At 48.9% G+C, this 18,828-nt stretch overlaps 1 protein-coding gene across 12 annotated transcripts in view; it reads left to right on the forward strand.

Annotated features, from left to right (window-relative positions):
- The window catches only part of HSF2BP (heat shock transcription factor 2 binding protein), a 67,369-nt gene extending 55,349 nt beyond the window's left edge, over positions 1–12,020 (forward strand). For all 12 annotated transcript variants that reach the window (XM_088794131.1, XM_074324643.2, XM_074324647.2 and 9 more), the window contains one exon: positions 11,305–12,020. In XM_088794131.1, the coding sequence (XP_088650257.1) occupies positions 11,305–11,516 (212 nt within the window). In that variant the 3' untranslated portion in view covers positions 11,517–12,020. The remainder of the gene's footprint in view (positions 1–11,304) is intronic.
- Positions 12,021–18,828: the final 6,808 nt, after the last annotated feature.

Genomic DNA, 18,828 nt, shown 5'->3' on the forward strand with positions numbered 1-18,828 from the left:
AGACACGTAAAGTCGCCTGCCTCCTCTGCCAAGTCCCAAGCATCTCGCCGTGCGCTAGTGGTTAATGCATTCTGTTCCCAGACCTTCCCAGTCCGACATGAAGCCACTCGGGGGCCTTTCCAGACACCCTGTCCCCTGGGCTGATCTTTCCTCCCCAGTGTCCCATGGTGGCAGTTACTCATGTTGGCACTTTCTTCTCTGTTGCTTGTTAATGGCCCGGAACTCTTATTGAAAGCCCCTAACTAGGCAAGAGACTAGAGACTAGATGTATTTCTTTCATCTCCCAAAAAGTCCACTGCTGCCGCTTGGCGTCCCCCTGCAGACCCTGCTGCTGAGCTGTGAGCCCTCCCTGTCCCCGTGGCGGCGGGTGCCATGGGCGGGCTGGACCGCAGCCTGGAGGGCACCCGGACAGCCCATTTGTGACAAGTATCCATCGAGCTCCGAGCCCTCATGCGACCTCAGGTTCAGCATGAACAGACGGAGTTCTTCCCTCATGGGACTTACCTTCAGCTGGAGAGACTGGGAACTCTCAGGCAGATGGCGGAGCTCATATGATGCAGATGAGGACGGCACGGCATGAGGGGATAGAGAGTGACGCCAGGGGCTGCTGTCCAGGTATTTGAGTGGAGCCCTGCGTGAAGCAAAGGACAGCTGTGAGATGTGTGAGCAAAGCGTCACGGGCCGAGGACGGGCTGTGGGAAGGCCTGGTGGCAGCCACGGGCAATGAGAATGGCAGTGGGAAAGGCCAGGGCAGCTGGAGGTGCTGCGGGCCGTCCGGGCCACCGCCTGGGGGCCTGTAGACGGCCGAGAGGACGACGCTTGGCATACGCTGAGCAGGCAGGCCCTGGGCTGCTGGGCGGTCGGCTTCCCAAACTCGCTCCGGCTGCTGTGGGGGGACTGCGAGGAGGCCAGGCGGTTGCAGGGGTTCAGGTGGGAGGTTGTGGCAGCCCAACCAGGCGGCAGCGGCGACAGTGCATGAGGTGACCAGATTGGAGGGGCGAGGCGCGTGAGGGAGGGTGGCCCAGGGCGCCGCCAGGGTCTGGGCGGAGTAGCTGGGTCAGTGTGTGGGGGGCTGTTGGGAGGACGGGGAGGAGCACGGAGAGTGGAGTTTAGTTTGGTGCCTGTTAGGTTTGAGGCCCCTGTTCCACATTCAGAGGGAGGTGTAGAGAACCCTGGATTCGTGAGCTGGCGTTCGAGGAGCAGATGGCGTTGGCGACAGCTCTGAACACTGTTGTGTAGACGGCATTTCTGCGCCTGCCCGTGGATTACGTCACTTGGGAGTGAGAGGGCTGAAGACTGAGCCTGGGGACAGTGCGACATTTTCCGTGTGGGAAGGAGAGGAGGAGGAAGCACAGGAGACGCACAGAGAAGCAAGAGGAGGCGGGAGGACAGCCCGGAGGAGGCAGCGTCCTCGAGGGCCCGGGGAAAACAGTTTCCTGAGCCGTGGGCTGGGGTCGAGCGGGGCCAGCTGTGTGCGTGCCGGGAGGGGAGGCCTAACGTAGGGCTGCTCGGTCCCCTCCCCCGTCAGCCCATCCGTGTGGGGTGACGAATGTGCGTGCAGTTCAGGGTCAGGGTCCTGATGCGCGCACGGGCTCTGAATGTCGGCATGGCACTGATGTTTGCGTGTGGCCCACAGACAGGCTCTGAAGGCGCTTCCAGAAACGGGCCCGTAGAGCTCAGTCCATGGTGCTGGTGGGTGTGTGTGGAGCTTGGGAAGGGGCACGAGGGAGGGGGCACAGGGTGGCCTTGGACCTGCCTTCCTGTCAGAGGGCGAGGGTTGCGCGTGTCAGGGCAGCACACAGCAGCTTTAGGGAGAATCCTTGCAGTTCTGCTTGTGTTCCAAGAACCACAATTTAAAAATTCCTAATCATTTTATTGAAATATGGTCGCGTCCTAACCTTCCAGTGTGGATTGTCCCCCAATCTCTGCAGAGTGATGGTAACAAGTATTGCCTGCCACGCACGGTGGGGCGCCTGGGGCCAGCCGGAAGCCCCCCACCTGGGGTTGGGCCTGCAGTGGGCAGGCGTGAAGTCGGCTGGCCCACGCAGCAGAGCTGGCGGCCCTCAGCTGCCTAGCATGGCGGCGACCCTTATGTGGGCCCAGCTCTAGGCACAGTTCCTTCCTGCTGCTGCTGCTGGTGACACATGTGACAGCTGTGTGCTCTTCAGGGCCTTTGTCTGTGACAGACACTGGTGACAGAGCCCAGAGCTGTGGAGGACGTCACCCGGAAGGCGCTCTGATCACCTCGTCCAGTTGCCTTCCTGGTTTACAGCTGTTGGTGCCCTGTTGGGTCATGTCCCTTCCCCACTCCCAGGTGACTTACGCACCAAGCACCTGCCTTTGGGGGGGACACGCACGATGCTCTGATTCCATGTCTGTCCAAGGGCTTTGTGAGGGGGGCCCCACATGTCAGGACGGGACAACATGCATTGAGAAGTAGGAGAAGCCCGGCCAAATATTACCTTGTGTGGTTTGCCTGAGTTCGAATAGTGAAATCATGCTGGTGTGATTTTCAAGGACAGGCGAACAATCTATGGTGATGAAATCAGGACATCAGTTGTTCGTGGGTAGGGACTGCCTCGGGGGGAGGGCCTGAGGGGACTTTTCGGTGCGGAAATGTTCTCTGACTTGTCAGCACTGGGTTTGGTACGAGTATGGCTGTCCCATTTGTCCGTTTCATCCTCGTTTTGACAAGACCATCCAAGAAAAATGTTGCTTTTCATGTAATTTTACATGATGTATAATAAGTAATCCCTATCTCTTGGGTCAGTCTTTTCCAGTTGGAGTGACGTGTAGAAGCTTGTCCCCCTTTATCTTTTCCCATTTGTTCTACAGTTGCCTGGAACATTCCCCGATATACACTGAGAACCGCGTCAGACACTGGAATTATGTTTGCTGCAGCCAACAAGCGTAACTTAGAGAACTTACGAGGAGAAGCAGGCTGCTGTGTGTACCTTGTTTTTATTCTTTCCATTGTTGTTTCTTGATGTTCAGAGATTTTTTTTTTTTTTTAGTAAATTTTATTGGGGGAAGATTGGGGAACAGTGTGTTTCCCCAGCACCCATCAGCTCCAAGTCGTTGTCCTTCAGTCTAGTTGTGGAGGGCGCAGCTCAGCTCCAAGGCCAGTCGCCGTTTTCAATCTTTAGTTGCAGGGGGCACTAAATCAATCATCCCATGCGGGAATTGAACCTTGTTGTTAAGAGCTTACTCTCTAACCAACTGAGCCATCCGGCCGCCCCAGAGATTTATTCTTTTATCATGTCCTTTCTGTTTCAAGAACTTTCTTTAGCTCTTCTTGCTTCTGTTTCTTCTTTTAGATTTACGGAAAAGTTGCACAAATTGTAGGTAGAGGACCCCTCACCTAGCTTCCCCTAGTGTTAACAGCTCACGTAACCAGGGTAGTTACTGAAACAGGTAAGTAACTGGCACGCTATTAGCTAATCTTCAGCCCTAATCTGAATTTTGTCAGTTTTCCCACTGATCTCCTTTTTTCTAACAGCAGCTTTGTTGAGATAACTCACATACCGTGAAATTCAGCCATTTAGAGTGTATAACTCAATAGCTCTTAGTGTATTCACAGAGTTGTACAACCATCACACCACCGGATTTTAGAATATTCTTATCACTACCATAGAAACCCCCACACCCGTCAGCACTCCCCATTCTATTCACGCAGCACCTCGCAGCCATCAATCTGCTTTCTGTCTCTGGATTTAGCCATTCTGCGCAATTCATAAAATTGGAATTTTATAATCTGCGGCCTGTTGTGGCTGCCTTCTTTAGCATGTTCTCAAGGATCCTCCATGTTGTAGCGTGTGTCAGTAGTTCATCCCTTCTCATTGCCAAATGTTCCTTTGTGTAGATGACCACATTTTGTTCACCCATTCCTCACTGAGGCCATTTGGGTTTTTCCACTTTTGAGCTGTGTTATGAATTATCAAATTAACACTTACTAAGCGGAGCCCAGGTTGCCGGATGGTGAGCTGCGGTTCAACAAGAGACCACAAGGGGGATTGAAGTGGACAGGTTTAGTACTCACAGGTCCCGGAGGAGGTACCGGGCAGGCCTGGAGGGGCCACATGGGGCAGTCCTGCGGGGTGCAGACATAGGGGGGGATGGGGGCTCACGCCTTTATTAGCCTCTGTGGGCGGAGTGCCTTGAGGTTCCCCTAAGGCTGGGTTGGTCCGTTCCAACCAAAGGAGCGGGTGTTGGGTACGCCCGGCGGGGGTCTTATCTGAGGGGCACCTAGGGAAGGCTCTGGGAGATGGGGAGACTGTAGGGCACAGGGTGTTGGAGAAGTGGTATTGGGGCCTCTCAGTGCTTGCGACTCTGCAGGCTGTGGCTGCGGGCACGCCCTGGCCTGAGGGGCCCGTGTCAGGTTAGCGTCCCTGCTGGCTGCTGAGCCAAACGAAATGGAAGCCCAGGCAGCAGTAAGTACCAGGGCGTCAGGCAGCTGTGAACACCTGTACAAGTTTGTGTGGGGTCCAGCCGTTCTTTTAGAGCAGGTCGGCTCACGGCAGCAGCTCCTAATTTTCTTTCATGTGAGAATGCCTACATTTCCTTTCATTTCTGAAGGACATTTTCTCTGCGTACAGGATTCTGAGTTGACAGTTCTTATTCTTTTAACATGTGGAAAATATTGTGTCACTTCCTTCTGGCCTCCATGGTTTCTGATGAGAAATCCAGTATCATTGAATTGTTTTTTTCATGTAGGTAAGGTGTCGTTTCTCTCTTGCTGCTTTCAAGATTTTTTCTTTGTCTTTAGTTTTCAGAAGTTTGGCTTTGATGTGTCTTGGCACAGATTTCTCGAGGTCTGTCCCACTTGGCATTTGCCCAACTTCTGGGATCTATAGGTTTGTGTCTGTTGCCAAGTCAGGTAAAATCTCAGCCATTATTTCTTAGGGTATTTTCCAGCCCTGCTGACTTTCCCTCTCGCTCCAGAACTGCAGTGAAATGAATGTTAGATTTTTTTTATAGCCCCCTGGGCGCAGAGGCTCTGTTCATTTTCTTTTTCACGCTGTTTTCTCTCTGTCTTTCAGGTCGGGTAGTTTCTGTCGTCCTGTCTTCTAGTTCACTGATTCTTTCCTCTGACCCCTCTATTCTGTCTTTATCAAGTTTTTTAAAATTTCAGTTATTGCATTTTTCAGTTCTATTTCCATTCTGTTCTTTTTATCTTCTGTTTCTTCGATGAGACTTTGTATTTTTTCATTTGTTTCTAGCATGTTATGGTGGCGGCTTAAAAACTTGTCGGATGATCCTACTATCTGTGTCACGTCTGTGTTGAGTTTCTCATTGCAGTTGCTTCACCTTCTCTAAACCCATAATTGAGCCATCTGTTGGAATGTTCTCAGTCTCAAGTAATGAGGTCTTCCATGTTGTTTTCAAAGAAACTGTGCAGTTGTAACTCAGAGTTTGCTGAGCTGTGGCCCAAGCAGGCCTGAGGTTAGTGTTGGTCTCCCACCTGTACAGTGTGGGCGTGCATGCACTTGCCATTCCCTCATCTGTGTCCCTTCCGGTGCTGTCACCGAGCTGACCATTTCCTTATGATGATGTCACCGTGAGCTGTTCCTGTTGGCTGCACCCTTGACTACCTGAGGCTCACTTGTGACCTCTAGCGGCTTGTCTGACTTGGCCCTTTTTGGAGGGCTGCACCGCTGTCTCTGAAGCGTGTTTGCTCTGCAGTTTCCTTATCGTTTGTATTCCGTCAGCCTTAGCCACATAAAATACTGTCTTGTCATTCATTCCACAAATATTTACTGCATTGGGGAGACAGTGATGGGTGAGACAGACAGGACCTTGCTTTCCTGAAGCTTTCAGTCTAGTGGGGGTGCAGAGAGGATTACTTCAGAGAATAAATGGTATTCAGGGAATTAAAACAGGGTGATGGGTGACAGGGTGAGTGGGTAATGACATTGGTGGTCAGCGAAGGACTCTGAGGAGAGAACATTTAAGCTGAAATTTGATTTTTTGGAGTTTCTATCTCTGTTTATGTTAACCTTTTGTTCTTGCATTAGAGCCTGTTATAGGCTGAACTGTTGAAAATTCACATGGTAAAGCCCTAACCTACTCAGTAGCTCAGGGACTGTATTTGGAAATAGGGCCTTTAAAGAAGTAATTAAGTTATATCATATGATGTCACTTATATGTGGACTCTAAAGAATAGAATAAATGAGCACACTAATCAGAAACAGTCTCAGAGACATAGAGGAAAATCTGAGGGTTGCTAGATGGGCGGGGGGTGGAGACGAGGGAGAAGGGGAAGGGATTAGGAAGCACAATCGGTAACCACAACATTGCCACGGGGATACGAAAGACAGTCTGGGGAATATAATTAATGACAAACATTTGGTAGGGTATCTGATGGACACTTGTCTCATTAGGGACACCACTTCATGGACGGGTAGGTACCTGACCACTGCACTGTACACCTGAAGCTGAACAATACCGAATGTCAACTATAATTGAATATATGTATGGTCACGGGACGTGGAGGACAGCACAGAGAACAGTCAGTGGAACTGTAACAGCTACGTATATACCATGTCAGAGGGGTAGTAGGTTGGGGGAGGGGGCTTATCACTTTGGGGGGGGTGTAAATGTCTAACATTGTTTTGTACACCTGAAACTAAAAAAAAAAAAAAAGAACTAAATAAGTTAAAACGAGGCCGTTGCAGCAGATCCTAACCCAATCTGACAGGTTTTCTCATGAGAAGAGATGAGGACACAGGAGAGATATTGGGCGGGTGTGTGAGCACAGAGAAAGGCCATCTGCACCCCCTGATACCTTGATCTTGAACGTTCAGCCTCCAGAACTGTGAGAAAATAAATGTCTGTTGTATAAGCCACCCCATCTGTGGTATTTTGTTTTGGCAGCCTGAGCTGGCCAATACAGAGCCCTTAGCAGATGAATCATAGTTCTTTAAATTCCCTGTCTGATAATTACAAAATATTTGTCATATCTCAGGGTGCACTTTATTATTTTCCTTTTGCATGTTTTAGGTGTTTATTTGCTCCTTTAAATATATATATATATATATATTTTAATACATGAAAGCTCTGATAACTAATTTGGGACCTTTGTTCTTTTCCGCTACGAGCATTTAATGCTATTTTCCCCCCTTCTGAGTACTGTTTAACTGCACCCAGAGATTTTGATAATGTTGTGTTTTCATTTCATTCACAATATTGCCCAGTTTCCCTTATGACTTCCTTTTTGATCCATAGATTACTTAAAAGTGTGTTGTTTTATTTCCAAATATTTGGGGATTTTTCAGATGTTTTTCTGTTACTTATTTTGTATATCTGTTATTCCTAATTTAATCCCTTCAGATCACAGAATGTACTTTGAATTCTTTTAAATGTCAGTTAGGTCCAGTTGGCTGATAGTATAGTTCAGAGATTCTATATCCTTACTGATTTTCTTTCTTCCTTTCCTTAAATCAATAATGGAAATAAGAGAGTTAGTTTCCAGCTCTAATTATGAACTTGCTTATTTGCCCTTAGAGTTCTATCATGTTGTGCTTTGTAGCCATCGAAGCTGTGTTGTTAGGCACATATGTAATTCATCCTGTGATGTGTTTTTAATTATGCAAAGTCCCTCCTTATTCCTGGGAATATTTCTTGTTTTTTGTTATTAAGATTAATTTTATTGATTTCTTTTTACCTTTTTAAAATGTGGCTACTAGAAATTTTTTTTTAATTTATTGGGGTGACAGTTGTTAGTAAAATTACATAGATTTCAGGTGTACAATTCTGTATGTAATATTTCTTGTTCTGAAGTCTACTTTGTTAGATGTAATATAGACCCTGCAGCCTTTTTTTAGTGTTTGCATGGCATATTTATAAAATTATTTTTTAACCTATGTCTTTATATTTATCTTGGGTATCTTGTACACAATGTATGGTTGGGTCTTGCTGTTGTATGTGTTCTCTCTCTTTTTTTTTTTTGCCATCCTTATTTTTTATTAATTTTATTGGGGTGACAATTGTTAGTAAAATTACATAGATTTCAGGTGTACAATTCTGTATTACATCATCTATAAATCCCATTGTGTGTTTACCACCCAGGGTCAGTTCTCCTTCCATCACCATATATTTGACCCCCTTACCCTCATCTCCCACCCCCCACCCCCCTTACCCTCTGGTAACCACTAAACTATTGTCTGTGTCTATGAGTTTTTGTTTCTCATTTATTTGTCTTGTTCTTTTGTTGTTTTTGGCTTCTATACCACATATCAGTGAAATCATATGGTTCTCTGCTTTTTCAATGCTCTCTCTCTCTTTTAATCAGTGTATTTATACTGTTTAATGTATATAGAAAGATATATGGAAATATTTCTAGTTGTTTCTTTGTCATCTTTTTTGTCTGCTGTTGGATTATTTTAATATTCTGTTTTATCTGCACTGTTGGCTTACCATTTACATTTTAAGAACTCTTTTATAGTATTTGCCCTAGGGTTTACAATACAATCTTTAATTAATCATAGTTAATTAAATATTTTTAATTACGAAATTAAAAATCTTTAAATAAAATTATAAAATTAAAAATTTTTAATTAATATTATCCTATTTCAGGTGTACTATAAGAATCCTAAAACAGTGTTTTCCCATCTATTAATCATACTGAGTTCAAATTCCTTTTCTGATTGTTCCTTCTCTGGTTCGTCTCTGAGTCTGGCTCTATTGATTATCATTTCACTGTGGGCTTTTTGTTTCCCTGGCTTTGTCGTCATAATTTCTGATTGAATGTTGGACATTGTGTGTAAGGCAGTACTGTGTATGTGTGGGGTGGGGTCCAGCAAACTTTTCCTGTAATGGGTCAGGTAGTAAATATTTTGAGTTTAGAGAGCCACATATGGTTTCTGTTGCACATTATTCTGCTGTTTTTCTTTTTTAAATAACTCTTTACAATATTAAAGCCACTCTTAGCTCACAGCTTGCACAGAAATAGGCCATGGGCTGCATTTGGTCTCTGGGCCATAGTGTACCGACCTCTATAGGAGAGAATGCGGTAAATAGTGTTTACTCCTGAAAATGGCCATAGCTCTTGTTTGTGTTGAGCTGGGGTTGGTTTGGTTGTTGCGGTGGTTACCTTCTGTGCACCACTAGCTTCAAATTCCTCTAACCTTTTCTTGTGCTGAGGGTGCAGATCCACGCAAAAAAAAAAAAAAAAAAATGAAATTGGACCGCTTTCTTGCACCATCTTCAAAAATAAACTCAAAATGGATTAAAGACTTAAACAGACCTGAAACCATAAAACTTTTTGAAGAAAACATAGGCAGTAAACTCTCTGCCATTGCTCTTAGTAATATCATTTTGGATATAGTTCCTTGGACAAGGGCAACAAAAGCAAAAATAAACAGTGAGACTACACCTAATTAAAAAGTTTTTGCACAGCAAAAGAAACCAACAAAATGAGAAGACAGCCTACTGAATGGGAGAAAGAAGATAGTCACCCTATAAGGAGTTAATATTCAAAATATATTAGGAACTCATTCAACTTAACACCAAAAAACACACAACCAATCCAATTAAAAAATGGGCAGAGGACCTGGATAGGCATTTCTCCAAAGAGGACACTGAGATGAGCAACAGGCACATGAAAGGGTGCTCAGCATCACTAATCACCAGGGAGACACAAGTCAGAACCACAATGCACCATCATCTCCCTCCTGTCAGAATGGCCTCAATAAATCAACAAGTAAGTGTAGGCAAGGACGTAGACAAAAGGGAACCCTCATGCACTGTTGGTGGGATTGCAGATTGGTGCAGCCACTATGGAAGGCAGTATGGAGGGGCCTCAAAAATTAAAAATAGAACCTTATGTATGACCTAGCAATGCCATTTCTGGGCATTTATCCAAAGAAATCCAAAACACTAATTCGAAAAGATACATGCACCCCTATGTTAATTGCAGATATGGAAGCAACGTGAGTGTCTGTCACTAGATGATTGGCTGAAAAGAGGGAGTGTGTATATAGTATGGAATATGGCTGAGCAATAAAAAGGAAGGCAGTCCTGCCATTTGTGACAACGTGCACGGACCTGGAGCGCGTTGTGCTGAGTGAGAAAAGTCAGACTGAGAGACACAAATACTGCATAATTTCACTCATTTGTGGAATCTAAGGGAAAAACCCCCTAAAACAAATGAGTAAACAGAACTAAAACAGACCCATAGATACAGAGAGCAAGCTGATGGTTGACAAAGGGGCAGGGCTGGGGGAGTGAAGAAAGGAAAATACTGAGATCTGACTGAGCTGGGTGATGAGTACATGGAGGTTAGTTATATTATTCTATATTTTTATGTATGCCTTATTTTATAATTTCTAAAGGCTTCATTACGAACATGTAAAATAAGGATTTTGGTATCAAAAAAAGTCTCACTGGAGGCTCTTAAAAAAGGAATTTTATGGCAGCATTGTTTGTAACAGCATAAATCAAGAAGCCACCCCAAAATGTTCATCAGTGGAAGAGTGAACAATAAATTGTAACCAATTCATGCAATGGAATGAATGGGAAATGGATGAGCTACAGTTTCTGTTATCAGTTCAGGTGAATCTCTAAAGTTGAGTGAAACTGCTGGTTACAAGCAATATTACATACAAGCCAAAAAAGAAAAAACAGTGAAGATGCCAGTTCTCTCCCAGACTGGTATCCCTGTTTTACTGCAATTTCAATCCAAATCCCAGCAAAATTGTTAATAGTGGGAGACAAAGTTATTCTAGAATTTATATGAAAAACGAAGGAATTGGAATAGATAAAACCAGCTTGATAAAGAAAAATAAAATTGAAGGATTACTATTAAAAAAACCCCAAACACAAAAATGCCCCAGTTCCTCCAGCTTTTCCTGTGCTGAGGGTGGGGACCAAATTGCCAGAGTGCCTTCCTTCGTGTCCTGCTCCACCCTTAGCTGTGGCCTTCCCTTGGGGTCTGTCCCTTCGTGTCCTTCCACCCTTTGCCCGTCCCTCTGCCGTAGGGTCTTCTGGCTGCTGGGTGTTTGCTGAGCTCCTGGTGGAAGGCGGAGGGCGGAGGGCCCAGCCTCTGGTGTTGGGTTCCGCTCCTGTCCACCTTCTCCGGCTGGTGGGGCTTTCCTAGCGATCCTTCCCTCCTCCCTGTGGCAGCCACAGCTCCCAGTGTCTCAGCGAGGTCTCGGACATCAAGAAGTGACACTGTTTCTGGGTCAGCTCGTACTTTTCTAAACTGTCAGATCTGTCCTTCAGAAAGGCCAGGAACGCGTGAGGGGCGATTCGGCCCCAGGATTTCCGAAGTTTTATTCTAACCCAAGTGTTACCTCTTCCCCCTAGATCCCGACGCAGAGGTGTGTCTTCATGTGTTGCGACTTATCCAGTCGGTGGTTCTGGAACCGGAAGTCTTCTCCAAGTCGGCGTCCGAGTTCCGGAGCTCCCTGCCCCTGCAGCGGATCCTGGCCATGGCCCAGAGCCGCAACCCCCGCCTGCAGGCCGTGGCCCAGGAGCTCCTGGAGGACCTGCGTGCCCTGGAGCAGCACCATGCGTAGGGGCGCTTGGCGTGTCCCTTCCCCTCCCAGGTCCCCACTTAGCAGCATCCTGAAACCGTCCCCAGTGCCACGTGTTACAGATGGTCAGCTGTGCTTGGCTAGAGAGGAACGTGAATTGGTATGTGTCTCCAGACTGCCTCCGGGTTAGTCTTGCCAGGGGAGCCTGGGAAAGGATCCATGCGTCTGCGCGGCGCCAGCTGTGCCTGGAAGAGGCCTCGGCGCCCCTGCTACAGGCGGGGCCTTTCCGAGGCCTCTGGGCGCCCCTCTTATCCCCCCAAGTGGGAGATTCAGTTACCACCTCCTCCATCGGTCAGCACTTTTCTGAGATCCATTTCCCTGTGAAACAGTTCACTCTCTCTCTAGTAGTTCTAAGTAGTCCCCCAAATGCAAGGTTAGTTACATTTAAACCTCTTGGTAAACCTGCTGTTTCAGATGACTTTGGACATTTTAGTTCTGCATTTTTGTGCCTCTTTTATTTTTGAATAAAGAAAGAAGAGTCACTGATGTGCTCCACCCGTTGTTTTCTGAAATAGTACAAGCGTGAGGTTAGGAGGACGTACATGACCCGCACGTACTCGGCTGGTGGGAAAGCCTCTCCTTCCGTTGTTCTGGGCCCTTTGACTGTAAACTCGGAACGAAGTGCAGTTTTTCGTGTAACAGGCAGCGTGCAGAGGGCCTCAGACATTAGAGCTCGTGCCGGTGTGTGTGCCGGGCTCCCCTGACCACGGCATCTTGTCTGCAGCCAGGCCAGGGGCCGGGGACAGGAGGCCACACTTCAGGCCTTGTGGCCCCTCTGTGTGTGCGAGTGGCGGTCCCATCAGCATCGTCCTTCAGGCCACATCAGGGAACGCGCTCGCGCCTTTCTCTGCTGCTTCCTTCCATGCCGCCGCCCTTAGGCCCCGGCCCTCCTGTAAGAGCCAAAGCAAAGGCACGGTCCCCTCGCAGTGGCGGCCTCACATTCCTCTCAGCCGCTTCTGCTGTGTGGCCTTTTAGAATAAGTTCATTCTCTTTTAAGTAGACGTTTACAGGCAACGTGCAGCACGGCTGAGGCTGAACGAGGAGCGTAGAGTAAGGCACAGCTGCTTGAATTTCACGAGCCAACATGTCGTGAAACACTAGCTCATCAGCCAGGGAAATGTTGTAAGAGGCGATGTAAAATTCATGGAGGCAGCATGGGTCCATCTGCTGTGCGACGCTGTCGGTCCTGCTCACGGGCGATGAAACGGGGGTGTTGTCTGTCTGCACTTTTCCTCGCGTGCTGTCATTTTCCTTTTGCCGGTTTGAAAAGGTAATGGGAGCTAGACTAGCGTCATTAGTCCGCTGCCTCTAGACACACAGTGTCCTTTTCCTGCTGAAGTGGATCAGAGGCGGGGAGGGGGAAATGAAATTGGGCCAGGCCTGTGAAGATCACACAGTCGAGCTAATTCGTAGACGGGTGTGATTAAGAAGGATGAGTTTTCCTACTAACTTTGAAGTGCTAAGGATCGCAAGAGTGCTCATGAAAACTCTTCTAGGAAGAAACACGTGACAAATTCATGTTTAAATGTATGTCACAGGAAAAGTAGTGAAGGCCAATTTTAAGGAGTGACTAGCCTTTCAAATAATTCTCTTCATGTGAAGGTCAAGGCGAAAACATAGGTTCTTTTTTGTGTGTCTTTTGGCATCTACAGATCTAAAGGAAATGCAATTTAAAAAGGATGCATAAAAGCATGTACTTGGCAGTGTTTGAAGTCTCTTATAAATTTTAAAATCAGAAACAAAAGCAGTAAAATGGTACATGTTTTTTAAAATTAATTTTTAAAGAATTGTTCTTATATAAGTTCAGGAAGTCTTTTTCTCCTTGGTGCTGTCAGTTTTCGTGTAAAGGTGTGAAACCTGCCAGGCCCACAGTGAGACCTCACTCCCCCGCCCCCCCCCCCCCCACAGGTGATCCCAGCAGGCCTCTTGCCCCTGGCTCTGTTACCAATCTCACCTGTTTCCCGTGAAGCCCTGTCTGCTCATGGCATGAACTGGGAGCAGCCTAGTGTTACAAGGACTCTCCCCATCACAGATATTTGCACAGCCCTGTGTCTTTCACTTGCTTCAGAGGATTTTCAAATTAGAGCGCCGAGCATAGCATTGCAAGTCTGTGACCTGGAGAAAGTCGGCCCAGGCTGGAAACCAGGCCATGGGCAAGGAGGGACTTCCGTAAAGGTTGTAAATGTGCCCAGTACACGGATTCTGCCACACCTGCCATTAGCTATATTGCTGTGACATTAATGTGAGTGGAAACGGTTGACAACTACTTTTGTAGACTTAACTATGTTCCTTAAGTTCTGAAGGTGAAGTTTGTCCTATTTTTTTTAATTGATTGATTGATTGATTGATTGATTTTTTTAGGATGTAGGTGCTTAGACTACCTCAGAAGGACTTCTCTGACGAGTATATGGTCTCGGGCGAAGACCCGGTTACAGTGTAGGACGCAGTATAGGATACAGCATCCTTTAGGGGGCACAAGGTCAGGGTGCTGTGAACACACCCATTCAGGAGCCTTTAGATACCTTCCCAGTCCAGGCTCAGGTGGGCAGGGAGGTGACAGCTCGCACACCTCCACCCCACGGGGCTCGTGTCTAAGACCCACGCTGTCTGCGCTCAGGGAGCCCACTGCAGCGTGTCTGCAGGTGCAGAATGACGTGTGGAATGAGGAGTCCTTTGAATGTGCTCGTGCACGGCACACCTTGCAGACGGCTACTGCTTCCTCTTGTTATTTGTAATTTTCCAAGTTTTCAGATATTGTAGCAAAATTTGCCACATACGCATAAATGGTAAACATAAAGTTTATCATTTTAGCCACTTTTAAGTGTGGAATTCAGTAGCATTCAGTAGATTCACAGTGTTGTCTAACCATCACCACTATCATTTTCCAGAACTTTGTCATATCAAACCTGGTAGCCATGAAACACTGACTTCCCGTTGCTCCGCTGCCCCCTCCCAGCCCTGGTGCCCTGTTGTACTTGTCTCCGTGAATTTGACTATGGACTTCACGTACGTGCACTCACACGACGTTTGTCCTTCTGGGCCTGGCTCCTTTCAGCACAGTGGCTCAAAGGGTCACTCATGTGGGAACGCGTAGCAGGACTCCAGCCCTTTCTGTGGCTCAGTGACATCCCTTGTAGCTGTGCCACCTGTTGCTCCTCCGTTACCAGTTGGTGGACACGTGGGTGGCTCCCACCTGTTGGCTGTCGGGAGTGACGCTGCAGGGAACATGGTGTGCGTGTCTGTTTGAGTCCCTGCTGTCCAGTCCTTTGGGTGTAAACCTAACTGGGACATGGCTGGTTCCCAGGGTAATTCTGTGTCTAACTGTTAGAGAAACAGTTTTCCACAGTGGCTGCACCATTTTGCATTTTCACCAGCGGCTGTGCTCCAGGCTTCCAATTTTCTCTACCTCCTCGCCAGCTCTTACTTTGTTTTTTTCCTTGATTCTAGCTGTCCTCGTGGGTGTGGAGTCTCATTGTGGTTTTGGGTTGCGCTTCCCCGCTGACCAATGATGCTGAGCATTTTCCATGTACTTACTGGTCATTTCTGTGTCTTTGCAGAAACATCCACTGCAGTCCTTTGCCCATTTTTATTGCGTTGTTTGTCTTTTGCTGGTGAGTTACAAGAGTTCTTCATATATTCTGGGTATTAACTTCTTATCAGACGGATGATTTTCAAATGTTTCCTCCCGTCCTGTGGGTTGTCTCTGCACTCTGTGGATAGTGTCCTTTGACGTACAAAAGTTTTAAATTTTCATCAAGTCCGACAGTCTGTTTTCTCTTTTGTTGCTTGTGCGTTTGGTGTTATATCCAAGACATGACTGTCACATTCACAGTCATCATTATTTCCCCCATGTTTTCTTCTAAGAGTTTTCTATTTTTCTCTCTTCCGTTTAGGTCTTTGATCCATTTTGAGTTAATTTTTGTATGTGGTCCAACTTCATTCTTTTGCCTGTGGGTGGCCAGTTTTCCCAGCACCATTTGTTGAATTTTGTAATTGTCATTTGGAAATATTATTATAGGCATGATTTTCAAAATGCAACGATTCACGTACCTTATACTCGTCATATTTTAAAAATACCTGGTCTGCTTCATGAATGGCCTCTACCGTGAGGGTTTGAAGTTGTGCCCAGTGGAGCTCCCTGAGCTGCTGCCCACCCTGCTGGGTATTTAATGTCCGTAGAACACACCTACTGCCAAGTGACTGCCCAAAAATGACTCCTGCTCATCGAGTTTATTACAGTTTTTAATCGGCGGCGTATTTGCAGCTCAGCTTTTCAATATGAATGGGCTTAAGCGACTGTCACACTGAGCTATCTGGGACAAGAGTCCTGCAGCACGTTTGGGGTACGTTTGAAGACTGCAGCTGGTGTGCAGGCGGGGCCACAGGAAACACTGCGGGGTTTGGTCCGTGTGATGACAGACGGTTGGAGAGCTGGGGCTGGAGCAACATCTGATTTATATTTTAAAATATAAAAAAGCCACTCCAGTGTGAGGTAATTAGGTGGCCATGCCCTCTGACTTTATCCTGGGGGTCTTCTGCCAGCCCCAGTCCTGGAGCGCAGGAGTCTGACACTCCAAGGCCAGTGGAACGAGCCTGTGCCCAGGCTCAGGCCCCGTCTGCCTGGATGACCCTGGGCCAGCTCCTGTACTCTCAGCTGGCAGCCTGCCACTCGCCACGTCCGGGTCCCAGGCGCCCTGTGTGGGTTCTCGCTGATGGACCTCGCACCTGCCTGGCTGCCTTGCGCGTGTGTCATCGTGCAGAGCACGGGCAGTGCAGAGGTGACAGGGCCTGCCGCGGTGGAGGGGTAGAGTGCCTGCTTGGTGCCAGCCCCGGGCGGCCTGTGCCGCTCTCAGCAACGCACCCCTCTTTCTGTTGTCCCCCGTCTGCTCTGCTCGACTGCAGACCGAGGACAGTGGCTCTTAGCTATTGTACAGGCAGGAGATAGACTTCTGTACACAGAAATGCACGTAAGCTCACGTGTGCAGCTGCTGTAGTTTCTGGGAGTTTGTGGGGACCCGTCAGCTGGGCAGGACCACTTGCCTTGCACGTGAGAATCACCCCGTTGAATTCCTGTGGCCTGATGGGGTGCCCTGCACATAACGAGGCTCTCAGAGTGTCGTGATTTCTGTGAAATCGAAGGGTCTCCCAGTAACGCCAGCCTGTAGCTGGACGGGAGACATCTAGTGTCCGGAGGGGGTCTGGGCCCGTCCACTGGCACCGGCTTGGTCCGCACAGCCTCTTGCCGCAGGCGAGGGGTGAGCCCCGCGACGGGCAGCTGCCTGCCCCAGTGACTGAGCTGCGATTCAAATCTGCGTCCCTCTTCAGGAGCCCTCAGTCACACTGTGATGTCACCTCTGCCTCCTCGGGTGTCCTGCCTCACCTGTGCTCACTTGTCCTCCTGACCAGAGCCTGCAGGGGTGGTGATTAGGGTTTAAATTCCTCTGGCACCCTCTTTGGCCAGCAGGCGCTGGGTACCACCAGCAGGGCCGTGGGATCATAGAGGCAGGAGAGGGAGGGGAGGGCAGTGGCCAGATGTCCCCAGGTAGCAATTGTGCCCAGCCCTGCGTGGTGCTGCTCCACGGCAGGCTCCTGTGGCTGCCTGGTCACACGGTGACACTTAGGGAGCGAGGGGCAGACGTAGATCAATCAGTCTACTCAGCAGTAGTAAAGACGTTGATTTTTAAAAGGTTCTGTTAATATTTACTCCGTCTCAAGGAGCTGATTGTCCAGTGTCTCTCTCGCCTTTGCCTAGAATAACAGTGTTTCTCTCTTTCAGTCTTTCTCTGAGATCCACTCCAGGCCAGGAAGCCAGCTCCAGACGACCAGGCCTGGGAATGAATGACTGGCATGGACCCTGTGCCCGGTTCAGGGCCACGGGGCAGAGGAAGAGGGGACCCCTGCGGGAACGCTGCTGCTTTTTCTCTCCTTGCTCTTGAGCTAAGTGCTGACGGGAGACATGCAGGGCAGCTGAAGCATGGGGGCTGTCACTTAGAGCCGAGGGAGCAGGTCCTGTGTTGGCATGAGTCACAGAAAGCACGTTTCCCAGGACCTGGGCCTGGCCCCCAGCCCCCAGCTGCTCCCTGAGGGGAGCGTTTTCACCACAGTCTTGACAGAGCACGTCGCCGCACCCGTGCTGCCTCTGGACGATGCACTGACCACTTCTTGATGAATCACTGTCCTCTCCACCCGCCAGGGAAGGGAGTTTTCCAGAATCTTGGCACTGCACTATTTGAACACACTTCCTCCAGTTGGGAGAGGGGGAGGCAGTTTCTGCGTGGGCATGACTGGTTGTGGGGGCAGGGGCACGTGTTGGCCGGATGTGGTGCAGGTTTGGTTCTGACTGGGCACCGGGGGTGGGAAGGCCATTCTGGCCCAGCTGAGCTGTGTCCTGTGTGACGAAGCCGGGGCTTGTGCTGTGTCTGTGCGGTGTGGCCATGAGGGACTCTTGTCTCTTCAGGTCCTCCTGGTCTGCAGGAAGGGGCGCTTGAGGGTCCTTGGGGGTGCCCCGCCCAGTGCCTGTTCTGGAGGGTTTACCCCTGGGTGGAAGGGGCACCAGCCTCCAGCTTCTTCTGGGCCCGGCACCCCCTTACTTCTCTCCCATCTCACTTCTCACCCATCGCGACTCCACCAGGGCCCTGGCTCCCTGGGAGTGCAGGAGGGAAAGGCCTTCACTGGGCAGCGGCCTGCCCGCGCGAGTCCTCCACGGCGAGGCCCTGGGCTCCTGCATTAACGCTTCTCTGGGGCGCGCATATCCCTGGACGGCCAGGGCAGCCAGGCTGCAGCCACAACTGCGGCTTTCCTGTGGCCTGGCTCTTGCTGCCAAGCTGCCCCTCCCTTCCTCCCTCTCTCCCCACATACTCAGCAGCACGGGGTCTCCCGCCACCCCTCCCACACCCCCAGAAACCTTCCTCCTGAATCAGGCGTGGACATAGTGCAGGTCTTTGTACTGTCCCTGGCAGGTCAGTGAGTGGCTACAGCCATAGGCCTTGTCTGTCTCTGTGTGTGTGTGTGCCTGTGCGTGTGCATCTTTGCATACATGCGTGTGCACCTGCGTGGGGCTGTCAGACCTTCCTTCAGTGCTAAACCTGCATCTTGGCTCTGGTCCAGCCAGGTTACCCTGTTATATGTGTTCTCCAAGCCCATGAAATCTTGGTGGGAATTTGGCCACAAATAAGAAAATCAAAGGCTCCGTGTACAGACTTTTTTCCAGGAGTGGAGGGAGGCGCATAAAAGAATAAACACCGAGAGGCAGCAGCGTCCTGGGAGCCGGTCGTGCAGGGCATGGCCTCAGCCC

The sequence above is a fragment of the Rhinolophus sinicus genome, chromosome 17 (assembly GCF_057876585.1).
Source record: "Rhinolophus sinicus isolate RSI-liver-muscle chromosome 17, RSI-T2T, whole genome shotgun sequence".
Classification (NCBI taxonomy): domain Eukaryota; kingdom Metazoa; phylum Chordata; class Mammalia; order Chiroptera; family Rhinolophidae; genus Rhinolophus; species Rhinolophus sinicus.